A 12,895-nucleotide genomic window follows, 5' to 3' on the forward strand; every position below is an offset into this window, starting at 1 on the left:
GATGGTAGTGGAGGAGGAAGTGGAAGTGGAGGAAGAATAAGAAGAATTGGTGATGGTGGAGGTGGTGATGACAACTATGATGAAGACAGAAGGGGAGGAGATGGTAACGATAGAAGGGTAGGGTGGGAAGGGGGAGGGGTGGAATGAGAAAGATTGAATTTTTGTATAAATAATAAAACTTGAAAGTTTTAAAATTAGTGTCATTAACACTAATCTTAAAATTATAACCTCTATTTAATAATCAAGGCTTGGGTCACTTTTTCTGAATTTTGAAACTCTTTTGTCACCCTTAATTAAAATTCCCACCACTGAAATAATCAGAATCTGATTCTCTGATTGTACTTGACAATGTCAAATATAAGAACTATCTTGTTTTCCATTCAGAATGAAAAAAAGATACAAGTCATTGACGATGAGAATCAAATACTATATAAGTAGAGATGAGGTTTGCCCCTGCTCGGAGTTGTGGAAGTTGACATCACATTTTACTTATATCAGTGACAGAATTCCAATATCAGGTAACATGGGATTAAAATGTGAACCTGATTTACTTACAAAAGTTACAGGAATGGTATGGTAAAAATTATTGCAATATGGATGATTACTTCTAAGTAGAGATGAGGTTTGCCCCTGCTCGGAGTTGCAACATTTCAGTTCTCTTACTCCTCTCCATTACATCTACAAGCCAATTCACACTTTCCTTAATTCCTAACCTGCAATCAAGCAAGCGAAAGCTTGTATTATTCAAGCTTGTTTCCAGGACTCTTAGATAGAGCTTTTAAACCATAATGAGTAAAACCTTCTCGGAAAATTGTTTTATGCAGGGATCTTCTACTATGACTAACCAGGAAAATTTAGTTCTAACGTGTGATACTGATAAAGATGTAGTACTCACCCATCATAGGATGAAACAGCTAGAAAGGTATAAGCTCTCTCATCGAGTTTCTTAAGATCGAGATACCGGGCAACTTCTTCTGCTGATACAGCATCTGCAAGGTCCTGCTTTAACAAATTGATGCGCATAAGCAAATGAATAGTCACGACAAGCACAAAAAAGTTAATGTCATCAGTCAATTATCACTTTCTCCATCTGGAAAGACGGGCATTCGCCATATAAGCAGAACAGAAATAAAGGAATCACTGGAATATCTATAGCATTGAAGCCGGTATCCGCTTAGTCACATATTTGGAATCCATTTTTTCTTTTCTGATGAAGGCACATGTAGAAGATAATCCTTTTTGATAATGATAAAACAAGAAATATAATGACAACATCTAGTCTTGACAAATAAAGTATAAAGATTATTAGATCCAGAGATTATACAAATATAACTATCATTGACAAATGAAGTAGACAAGGAAGAGACAAAAAGCTGTGTTCTGTTCAATCATTACAACCATGATAAAGAACCTCTTGTGTGCAAGAAACTGGTTTGTGCCTTTACCTGCTTGTTTGCTAATATCAGAAGTGGGGCTCCTTGCAGATCCTCATGCCGGAGAACTTTTTCTGCCAGTCATTGAAGTAAAAAAATAAACAAACTATGACGTCCACTAATCGTGAACTAGACAAAAGTTTGAACACATGACTAACCAACAGCACATACCAAGTGCAGATTTAGAATCCTCAAAGCGTGATGGACTAGCAGCATCAACAACATAAATCACAGCATGTGCCTCTTCATAATACTTCTCCCAGATTGAGCGAAGACCAGGCTAAGTGTATAAATGGTCTCATGTTAGTCAGAGAAACTTATATGAACTGTCTATAACCAGCTAAAATATATAAAAGTGTCTTGCTGTCAGAGAATTGACAACCCCTATCTGCTGACTAAGCTCTAGCGAGAAACGTAAGAATATTGTATAATCCCTCCATCAATTATTGCAAAGGTCATGCCTGCGAAAACTGTCCTATATAAGGCGGAAATTTATCAAAATACATCCTAGGTTTGGAAATATACTTCCTAAACAAGAGTAGTAGATGACCATCATAAGTTGCACAATATACACAAAAAATCATGCAACTGTGATGACAAAAACATGCACTTCATCATCAAACTTAGAAGTATAAAACAGATGCCTAATGCAAGCACTTCTACCTTGTCTTCTGTCACACATAATACATTTATCTGCTGCTGCATTTATTTTGCAGACCCTTTACGGTTCTAAAATGGAAAATTTAATCATCTCAGAGGTCATAGGAAGCAAAGTTCATACCTGACCGCCTAAATCCCAAAATACAAGCTTCGTATTTGATGCTTCAGCACGACCAATATTGAGCCCCACAGTTGGAACAATACGATCTGGTGGAAGGCCTTCCAAGTTTGAATATTGTGACTTTAATTTCTCTAACAATGTCTAGAAATTTAATAATATAAAGAAGGATTAGAAAGAAACCTTTCAAAACTAGACTTTGATAATATATCTGTAATGGTTAAGCATGTAAAATTCATGCGCAGCAAACCCACCCAAATAAAGGGAAAGTAGAAATTACAAAGAGATTAAAAGTAAAAAGCAAATAGAAAAGAGTAACAAAGCAGTTCAGATCAGTGGCATGTCAAAAAATAAAGATGTAATTCAAATCAGCGTTCACAGAACACTAATTCCAGGGACAACTTTATTTTACTAAGTATGAAGGACAAGACTGGGAGCCTTCGAGAAACAGCAAAGTTGTCTTCATGTGACCTATAGGTCACGGGTTCGAGCCGTGAAAGTAATTGTAGGTTGTCTACATTACACCCTTGGAGTGCGGGTCTTCCCCATACCCTGCGTAAACGCGGGATGCTTTGTTTACCGGGCTTCCCTTTTAAGTATGAAGGACAACTTTTCATCTTATAGAGTAAGCTAAATTGGACTTCGCTCATATATCCACATCCTCCTCTAGCTCTAGTACTGTTGTATTGCAATCTACTCCCATATCCTAATTTCTTTTTACAAGTAATCATAGATATTATATAGGCTTGTAATAAGCCAGAGCGAGAAGACATAACTACAGATTGTGCAGATCCCCTACTGAATTTAAAAATGCATGATGTGCATCAACATCCGGTGCAATAACCAGGTTGCACCAAAAAGCTAGCAAGAAAATACATCTTTGTTTAAGGCTATGTAAATTTCTCATATGGCTTCAAAAATTCTATCATTTCTTTCGAGCCAAACAATCCACCATATGGCTTGAGGATGGTATTCCAGGTCTTGTATGATTTCTTGCACAACCCTTCTTTGTCCACATTGCAGTAGCTCCATAGTGGATTTTGGCATGGTCCTGGACATCCCAAACATTTCCAGAAACATGCTCCACAGCTGACTATAACTCTACAATGCAAAAAGAGGTGGCCAACATATTCAGAGTGCTCCACACATGGGCACCTACTACAAAGCTGAAATCCCCTCTTTTGGAGGTTGGAAGGAGTGAGTGCCTTCCTAGCCATAATCCAAGAGAAGCAAGACGCCTTCAAAGAAGCCTTGCTAAACCAAATCTTGTTTCAAGGACAAAAAACCCTGTTGTTAGCCTTGCTAAACCAAATCTTTTTCCAAGGCCAAAAGACCCTATTGTTACTCCCATATCCTCTTCTTCACAAAGGATATGGACTAGTTTTTTTCTTTTATTTTTATCTTGCTTCCTAAGTTTAAGAACCTGTGCTCCATCAGTGTGTGCATGTTTCTAGATATCTATTTTTTTTTCCAAAGAACTCTTCTCCTTTCTCCAATGCATCATCTTAGCCTAGGGTTTTACTCAAGATTCTGCAATGATGTTTCTATATTTCTTGCAGTCTTGTTTGACCTTATCTTGCTGCCAATCAGGGTCCAACTTAAGAAAAGAATTTTAAGATTAGTTTACTAGTGTTGTTTTCCTTGTTGACGATCCATCAAGAAGGTAGACTGCCCAACTTCACAGTTTAATTTTATCACATAGCAACACTTGGATATTAATTACAAGCAGAATTCTGCTCAGAGAACTTACCAAACTTTCTCAGATTAACATTTACATCATCTAAGGAGGTTCATCAACAATTCCACAAGGTTGTTACTTACTGATAGATTTATTTGAATTTCAGCAGTATCATGGCAACTACCAGAGACTGCATAAAGAAAGTCCAGTTCATGTGACTCAATAGACTTCCCAAGACTACTGATTCTGGTCAAGATGTAAAGTTTACTAGTTACTGTGGAGGACGTTTTGGCATTTCAGAGCACTAAGCTATAACCCTCAACTGTTTATCACCCTCAAACTCATGGCCAAACTTAGGTTGTACTCAAAGTCCAGTGGATCTACTTTGTTATGTGTATCTTGTTGGAGACAAACTGCTTGGGACCTAGTTCTGCTAATGGGCAGCTTCGGATACAATAGCTCCGTCAAGTGTCAATCAAACCACTGGTTCCGGTCCCTTTGAAATTGAGATGGGTATGAAACCAAGGAAACCTATTGACTTAGTTCCTTCACCATTCTCAGGCTCCCCACAGGAAAACATTCGTGGAGCATAGCTCATCAAATTCATACTAACATTCGACCCAAGATTATCTATAGTAATGCAGATTACAAAAGTTATGCAGCTCTACATTGATGATGAGAAGACTTTGAAGCTGGGGATTTACATTATTGTTCAGTGACCAGAAACAATTCTCAACCCATACTAAAAGAAGCCTCATTATCAAAATGCTGGACCATAAAAAGTTCTCCACAAAAGTAACTCTAATGCTTATGTCATTGAATTGGGAGAGAACACAAGGATTAGCAATATCTTCAACATAGACAGTTCATTGTGGAGAAGTTAATAAGATAAATGTGACCGCTGCTTCTACTGTTCAGGAGGAAACTGAAGACATTTTAGTTACAAAGAGTCTCTATTCATGGAGGAGGATGTCTGATGAAGAATTCTATTGAACGACAACAATAAACCAAGTGTAATCCCGCATGTGGAGTCTAGGAGGGTAGTGTGTGCACAAATTAACCCCTATCTCGTGGAGATAGAGAGGTTGTTTCCGGAATCAGTAAGAGATGATATAAATATTAATCCAACAAAGTTTGGGAAATTTTACAATATGAAGTGCAATCCAAATTCACAGAGAAGCTTGTATAATTGAATTTACCTAGGGGCTTGTCAAAAGTTGGTGCTTACTTTTTCTTTAATAACTACGGTGTCCGGACCAACTTGTGCACAACTTGACTAATTTAAGAGATATCTGTCACCTCTCACCATTAACAGGTATCAGGTAACTCTGTCCACTAAGGCTAGAACAGATGAACAGAAATCACCTAGTTGTCTCTGCTGGAAATTGAACTTGAGACCTCATAGTGCTCAACACACTTCATTGACCACTAGGCCACACCTTTGGGTGCAAAAAAAAATAGTTGGTGCTTACTTCTAGAGGGTGTTTGAGTGAGCTTAAAAGCTGGTCAAACCTGCTTTTAAACATTTTAAAACTTAATTTGGTGTTTACTTAACATTTAAAATGCTTTTAAGTTAGGTGTTTTTAAGCCAAAATAACCTAAAAGGGGTAAGTTGGGTTGAGTGAATTTAGATAACTTAAGTAATAAGAGCTTAAAAGCGATTTTTAAGTGTTGGAATTGAATTTACGATTAAGTAGTTACGCGTTTGGATAAAAGTGCTGGAGCTGAAAATAAGCAGTTGATGTGATTGGTAAGAAAGTGCTGAAAAACTCTTTTTCTGCTAAATGACTAAAATACCCTTAAATTTCTTTAAAGTAAATATAAGCTTGTTAAATCAACTTTAAATTAACTCAAAAATGAATTAATTTGTGTCTTTTTTTTAATTAATTAATTTGTGTCTCAATTCACTTTCAAGCTATAGATTACTTTGAATAAATATAAATTATTTTACTTAAATAACTACTATGTTATAATTTGACTTAAGTTTGCAAATAAAACAAACATGCTCCAATACTACAAAAAAATCGCATATAAATTACAAGTGTTGATCAATTTCACTAGCAATCATATCACGAATAGCCATCCAACAACTAAAACAAACATAAATCGAGAGAAAACATGCACTACACGTAACTGCCTAATCATAAATTCAGCTCCAACTCCAACACTTCAACATTGCTTTTAAGCTCATATTACTTAAATGTTACTTAAATTCAGCTAACCCAAATGGGCTCACCAGTATTTTCTTTAGGGCTTTTCCCCACAGAAGCCATGTTAATCTTTGTGTTTGACACAGTAAATACAGTAATCTCAGAGAAGCTTCAAGTGGTTACTTTTCCCCTCTCTCTCTCCTATCTCCTTTCTTCTTTCTTCTCTATCCTATACTTATTCACTGCTGTTTCTGTATTTCCTTACACGTTGCCCATAATCTTTCCAGCCACAGCACAGTAAAGTAACACAACAATTACCTCATCTTCCATCCATATATTAGCCATATGACCCCTCCCTCTCATATGTTTAACATGTAAACCTAGAGAAAGTTCTGTCCTTAACTTTTTCTAGATGTGTAAGTGTTTTAGTGCTGTACTTTTAAGATCATTGTGATATAAAGTAAGTCAGCTAAACGATGATCCACCAGAAATACATTTAATTTTGAGATGGACGACTAGCCCTCAAAAGATGACTTCTAGAATTTCAAAACCTACCACTGGTCTCAAACCCAAATCCTTTTTTTCATATGAAACTCATAGAAATAGAGTCATTTTATTAGACACAGATTGAGTATGAATTTATTGCTACTAAGTTTAACAGTTTTGACAATTCAAATGACCATTTAGAAGTAGGGTCTATCGGCAACACCCTCTCTACCTTTTCAAAATAGGGGTAAGGTATGCGTATACTTTACCCTCCCCAGAACCCACTTGTGGAGTTACATTGGGTTTGTTGTTGTTGTAAATGACCATTTAGAAGATATCTAGCACAATCTCTTTGAGGGTCTACGGCTGATTGTATTTGCACCACCATCCCCTTTTCTAGTTCTTGCATTGCGTATGACAGTAATACCTAATTCAATGGCTTGAGGGGGGATGGGGGGGGGGGGGAGGATAGAACCATCAGAGCCTTATCAATTACAAAATAAAAAGTGGCTAGAAATGATTAAACGTAAATCTGGATTGAATAAAGTACATCAAACATTGCACATCAAAGTTATTAAAAAAGTTGAAGGAAGAACATAGTTAATAATGTACCGTTTTACCAGCCTTGTCAATCCCAAGAATAAGGACATGAAACTCTGTCTTGCTAAACATGTATTTATATAGTCCATAAAACAATGAAAACATCTCTATCTTCTTATGTTTCCTCTATGATTCACTACAAATTGCAACAGGCTATATGGTGATTAGTTCTCTAGTCATCAGTCATCAGTCATCAGAACGAAACCTGAAAGGAAAGGACTCATTACATTGGTACAAAGGAGACATGTCAATATGAACAAAGTAAATCATTTACTAAAGTGAATGAACATACTTATATTTGAGAAAGGGTGCCCCCTAACAATCATGATGTTCACTAGGCACGTAGAAATGCAATTGAAGCCCCAATATAAGTAATTAGGAGCTCTACAAACCCGGCTGGTAGCCGGAAAACCACATTCGCATCTCAATTTACACATGCTTGCTAATGGCATATGTTGCTTGAATCCTTCAAAATATGTTATCGCACCCGTGCCAGATCCTCAAAAAAAATGCAATACTTTTGGAGGAACCCACATAGACCTGACGGCATTTTTGGAGAATTCGAGCAACATAGCTAATAGCTGGTACCCAACTCCCTCTTTCTAAAAGTTACTAATTAATTAACTATAACTACTAATGAAGAGAGAATTATTCTCCTTCCATCCCACCAACTGCATATTATGCAACCCCAACTATCGAGGATCGGTGATCTATGGAATTGGCATTACAGTGCTAGTGAATCCATTCCACACCACAAAAATAATGAATGATATTATTAGTAGAATGAAGTCGTTTATATTGGGACAGATAGAATAATTAATACTAATGTTTAGTCCATCAATACTATATCTGCGTGATTTTTATGTACACCATTAGCATTTCCATTTAAATACAATAAACAAATAAGAATTAACATATAGAACAATATAATCCCAACTTATCTGGAACAGAGGAACAGTTGTTGTCATTGTTCCATGTAGATCAAAACAAAAATGGAACAGTATTCAGTTTTGTCAATTAACTTAAATAAGGACTTTGAGATTTTAAAAAAATATTTTCTCATAGTTCAGAATGTAAAATCTCGAAGAAATTGCTCTCCAATAAATACAAGGAAATCTGAAGTACGAATTTTCAGCTCTAAATACAACAAATAAAGCTAATTCTTTTGTGATCCAATATTGGAAATTGTAAAGACGAAGAAGGAAAAAAATAGTCATCAGTGATCCGAAAAAGGAGGAGAAACTGAAACCTGATTCAGAGAAGGAACGGCATAACTAAATGTTGCTGGCGGTGGATCGATTGTGCAGTGGTTTTCCGGCTGGGCACGGCGGTAGAAGTAACGGAGTGTGGAGGAGGGAGGAAGGAGGAAGGAGGAGGGGTAACTGAAATATGTATGCAGATCCACCGAGATTTTAATAATTTTTTCTGAAAAAGAGAGTTTATCGCAATAAAACTTATTGACACATTTAAATTTAACCATGTACTAATATCAATACCAACATGGGATACATTAATTACACTATTACATCCTTTAATTGAGATATCTCAGATTCGAACCGTATAATTTTTTTTTATCGGAAACATCTTATAGAATGGGCTCTGTAGTGTGCGGAAAAAAATACCAACAAATGAAAAAAGAAAAAGAATATATTATGAACAGAAAGTTAAGGGTAAATAAAAGAAGTTGACTATGTGAACAATAATAACAGGATTTAGAATAAAGGGCCAGAATCTATTATAGTTTAATGAGGCTCAACGACTAAGATGAGTTCTGTGGTTATAAATAATAGAATTGACAGAGGAAAGAGATCACCCAGAAATCTAATAACAATTTCTTTGTATCCTTCACTTTTCTCTTCTCTTCTATTTTCTTCCCAATTTTCTCCTCCCTCCCTTCTTATCTGCAGGTCTGAACTATCAATAGAGAACCAACTTTTCGTTTCTATGTTTTTCAATTCCATTTAGGTGTAATCGTATTTCTCTCTTTATTAATTAGAAAATTGACCGAAAAACTATTGTTACTACTATTATGTTTTCTTTCCTAATTATTTCAAGTAGCATAATCATAACAATTGATATCAGAGCCTCGAATTTGCCACCTGTATTATGTCCATAGTAGAAGGAACATGAATAAAAACTATGAATGAAAAGTTACAGCAACATGATCAATTATTGGATGAGCTAGTTGAACATCAAAGTGGTATGTACGCAATTCAAACTGAATTCAAGATACCCTTAAGTTGATTGTGGATGGGTTGAAAAATTTGGAAAGGGGACCACCGCGGGGGCAGGAGAACGCCATTGAGGCTTCTCAAAGGAAAGTTAAGACCTTAGTTTAGCATGGTGTGACCACTAGATCTTCTTCCATCCATGAGGTCCATAAAGTTGGAGGATTAGTCACATCAAGACCTATCCCACTGCAGTTAAATCCGAAAGTTTATAAACATAGAAAGGCCAATCACTTATGTTTTAGGTGTGGGAAAAGTATCAGCTAGAATAAATGTGTAAGATGAAACAACAACACTGGATATTTGGTACCAAGGAGGAGTTGCCTCAAGACCTACATGATTTGATAACTATTGATGCAGTACCTGAGCACGCAGAGAGCTTAGCACCGATAATAGAATAAGACAGCTAAAGGAGTGGACATCCAAGAGATTATGTGTTTAAGTGCATTATCAAGAAGTTGTAATAGGGTTAATATTATCTCAATCAGTGGGGTTGTTAAGAAGAGATCCCTATCAGTGCTTGTTGATTCTGGCAGCACTCACAACTTTATTAATGAAGTAACTGCACAAAAGACTGGCTACCAAGGTGATTACTCCAATCCCATCAGAGTCATTGTACTTGATGACAATTACATGTATTGCAGCACCACTTACCTTAGTTTTTTGGAAGATGGGGATAAGACCTTTAAAGAATCTTAGGATCCTCAAGCTAATGGTGTGTGATATTATATTAGGCAATGATGGGATGAAAAAGTTCAATCCTACTAAATTTGATCATGAGAAGAGGCGTGTCACCATTGGAAAGAAGGGTAACAAGGCTGTCTTGCATGTTATTCCTGAGAATGCTCAACTCAGCCAACTCAGTGATAATATCATGGGCAAACTACTGAAAAAAGGGCCAATTATAATGGCTAACTTATTTTTTATGGAGGCTAGTAGTGGTTGTAGACATGAGCCAGTGGACAGAGTTATTCTTGAATTGGTATCTGATTATAAAAATGTGTTTGTTGAGCCCAAATTATTACCTCCACCAATAGACTTAGACCACAGGATCCCATCAAAATAGGGACATCAACTGTAAGTCTAAGGTCCTATAGATACAATTTTTACCAAAAGGAAGAACTACAGAAACAAGTTAATAAAATGTTGACCAAGGGATCATTCAGCATAGTCAGTCCCCATTCTCTTCCCTTTTCTTGTTGGTGAAAAAACATATAGTACATAGAGATTCTGTGTGGATTATATGGATCTTAATGAGAAAACAATTAAAGATAAATATCATATTTCCATCATAGATGATTTTTTGGATGACTTACAATGGTCTGTGATCTTTTCCAATGTGGATTTGATCCTCAGATACCACCAAATTAGAATGAAACTAGAAGATGTTTATAATACTGCATTTAGAACTCACATGAGGCACTATGAATTCAAGGTTAAGCCTTTTGGCGTAACCAATGCACCAGTCATATTTCAAGCTTTGATGAATCAAGTATTTCAATCTTTGCTTAGGAAGTTTGTTATAGTCTTCTTTAATGATATATTAATTTATAACAAGATTTTGGAGGAGCATTTGCGGCATTTAAAAAAGGTCTTTGCTATCGAGGGAGCATTCCTTGTTTACCAATAGGTCTAAGGTTCCTTTGGATAATCAAAGATAAAATACCTAGATCATGTAATTTCTGCTCAAGGGTTGTCCACTGATCATAACAAAATTTAGGTTGTGGTTGTTTGGCCAAAGCCTATCACAACCAAGGACTTAAGGGGGTTCCTTGGCTTAACTAGTTATTATAGGAAATATGCGTTGAACTGTGGGGGTATATGTAGATCTCTTACTAAGTTACTCAAAAAGGATTCCTTCAAATGGAATGAGAAGGATGACAATTTTTGAGACATTGAAGTTAGCTATGATCAACTTTCATATAATAGCCTTACTAAATTACACTAAAGAGTTTGTTGCTGAGAAAGATGTTAGCCAGTGTGGGATTGGTGCACTGTTGGTACAAGGAGATTGTCACGAACCAAAAATCAAGGTCATGATGGCACACATCTCAAAACCCAATCTGATGTGTAATCCTAAAAATAAAACTCATACAAGACTCCCAAAGGGGAAAGTGATGCCACAATTTAAATAATAAAAAAATAATAAAGAGAAAATTATCCCAAAACCTGGTGTCATAAGTATAAATAACATCTAATACAAGGTCCAAATCTGAAGATACAACATAAGTCTCTGAATGATACAAAAGACTGAAAAATAAGGATAGACTAGTGATAATCCGAATTCTGCGACCCCACCACTAATCTAAGAATACACAATCCGCTAGAATATCAATTGTCACGTGAGGTACTCCGACTAGTATCTGCATCAAAAAGGGATACAGAAGTAGGAGTGAGTGCAATTCATATGTACTCAGTAGGTTTTAACTGACTGAGTATAAGGAATTAATCAAACCTATGAAATAAACTAAGGAATGCTTCCACCTGCATACAGAAAAGTCCCACTTCGGCATCGGTGCCGCCAGTTTATATATATATAGTGGCGCGAGTAAAGTAAACCCATAATAACAGATTATAATCACAATTAATCAAATTATTCAAGCAGTACAAATATTAATGCAATGCAATGCAATATGATGATGCAATGATGTGGTGGTACGATGGAATCAAGATTGCCGCACAGCCTGTCGTATACACCTGCTGAGCTGTGCTACCAAGTAGGACCCATGGGGGTCTCGCACACCACATACCTCAATCACAATATCTCATTATCCTTGCCACCTCCTTGTGGTCAAGGGATTACAATGCATCCACTATCCTGTCGTAATACTGCCTCGGACAGGGACTCAAGATACAAAGGTTTAAAGGTATTTTATTTTCTTTCTCAAAAAGAATTTTCATATTTCTCAACTTCTATGATGAATGAGGATGAATGCATCAAAACACATATGACATGGAAGTAATATTCAACTCACATGTGGTAGAAGGTTCGAAGTTCTCAAAACTTAACCTACACATGATATTCACCCTCAATAAATAGTAATAAGAATATTCATCCCTTTCTCAATAATATTTTAATACTCAAGCATTCTCAAAACCCCCAATTCAACCTCTCAGGCGAGCATCACAAGTCAAATAATATACTCAAGTCTCTCTCTTAGGCAAGTCACGAATCACATGCTCTCAAAGCAAATAAGATAACAAATAAGCCTCCACACGGGCTATGTAATACAAATAAACCCCCACATGGCAATACATTAATAAATAAGCCCCCACACGGGCATCACAATATATATAACATTCTCAACTCATACTATGACCTCATCCCAAAGTCTATAATATATGAATGACTAATTACCCCATCTCAATCTCAAAGAAGGATAGCCAAACCTACCTCAATTGCCGAAACTGCACTCGAACACCTCCACCAAACAAGCAACTCTCGAATTCAATGCCCGTACTAACAACTCACTATCAACAATAAAACATACACATCATAAGGAGTCCAATGACACCCATATTGATAGATTTCGGAACCAGGG

General features: G+C 36.4%; 1 protein-coding gene across 1 annotated transcript; it reads right to left on the reverse strand.

The window, feature by feature from the left end:
* Positions 1-408: 408 nt before the first annotated feature.
* On the reverse strand, positions 409-8,588 carry LOC129877597 (uncharacterized). The gene is made up of 7 exons (XM_055953121.1): positions 8,375-8,588; positions 7,138-7,330; positions 2,215-2,355; positions 1,605-1,713; positions 1,446-1,507; positions 896-999; positions 409-713 (listed from the first exon to the last, which is right to left on the reverse strand). Exons 2-7 carry the CDS (start codon positions 7,228-7,230, stop codon positions 608-610), a joined length of 615 nt encoding a protein of 204 aa, XP_055809096.1. The 5' UTR covers positions 7,231-7,330; positions 8,375-8,588; the 3' UTR covers positions 409-607.
* Between the last annotated feature and the right edge of the window lie 4,307 nt (positions 8,589-12,895).

The sequence above is a fragment of the Solanum dulcamara genome, chromosome 12, assembly GCF_947179165.1.
Source record: "Solanum dulcamara chromosome 12, daSolDulc1.2, whole genome shotgun sequence".
NCBI lineage: Eukaryota > Viridiplantae > Streptophyta > Magnoliopsida > Solanales > Solanaceae > Solanum > Solanum dulcamara.

Excerpts from the sequence above, each read along its gene's own strand:
- LOC129877597 (XM_055953121.1), bottom strand. The coding sequence starts at position 7,230 with ATGTTTTCATTGTTTTATGGACTATATAAATACATGTTTAGCAAGACA. Across the intron at positions 2,356-7,137 it reads TTGACAAGGCTGGTAAAACG|ACATTGTTAGAGAAATTAAA; the intron begins GTACATTATTAA and ends TTAAATTTCTAG. Across the intron at positions 714-895 it reads GCTGTTTCATCCTATGATGG|GTTAGGAATTAAGGAAAGTG; the intron begins GTGAGTACTACA and ends GCTTGATTGCAG.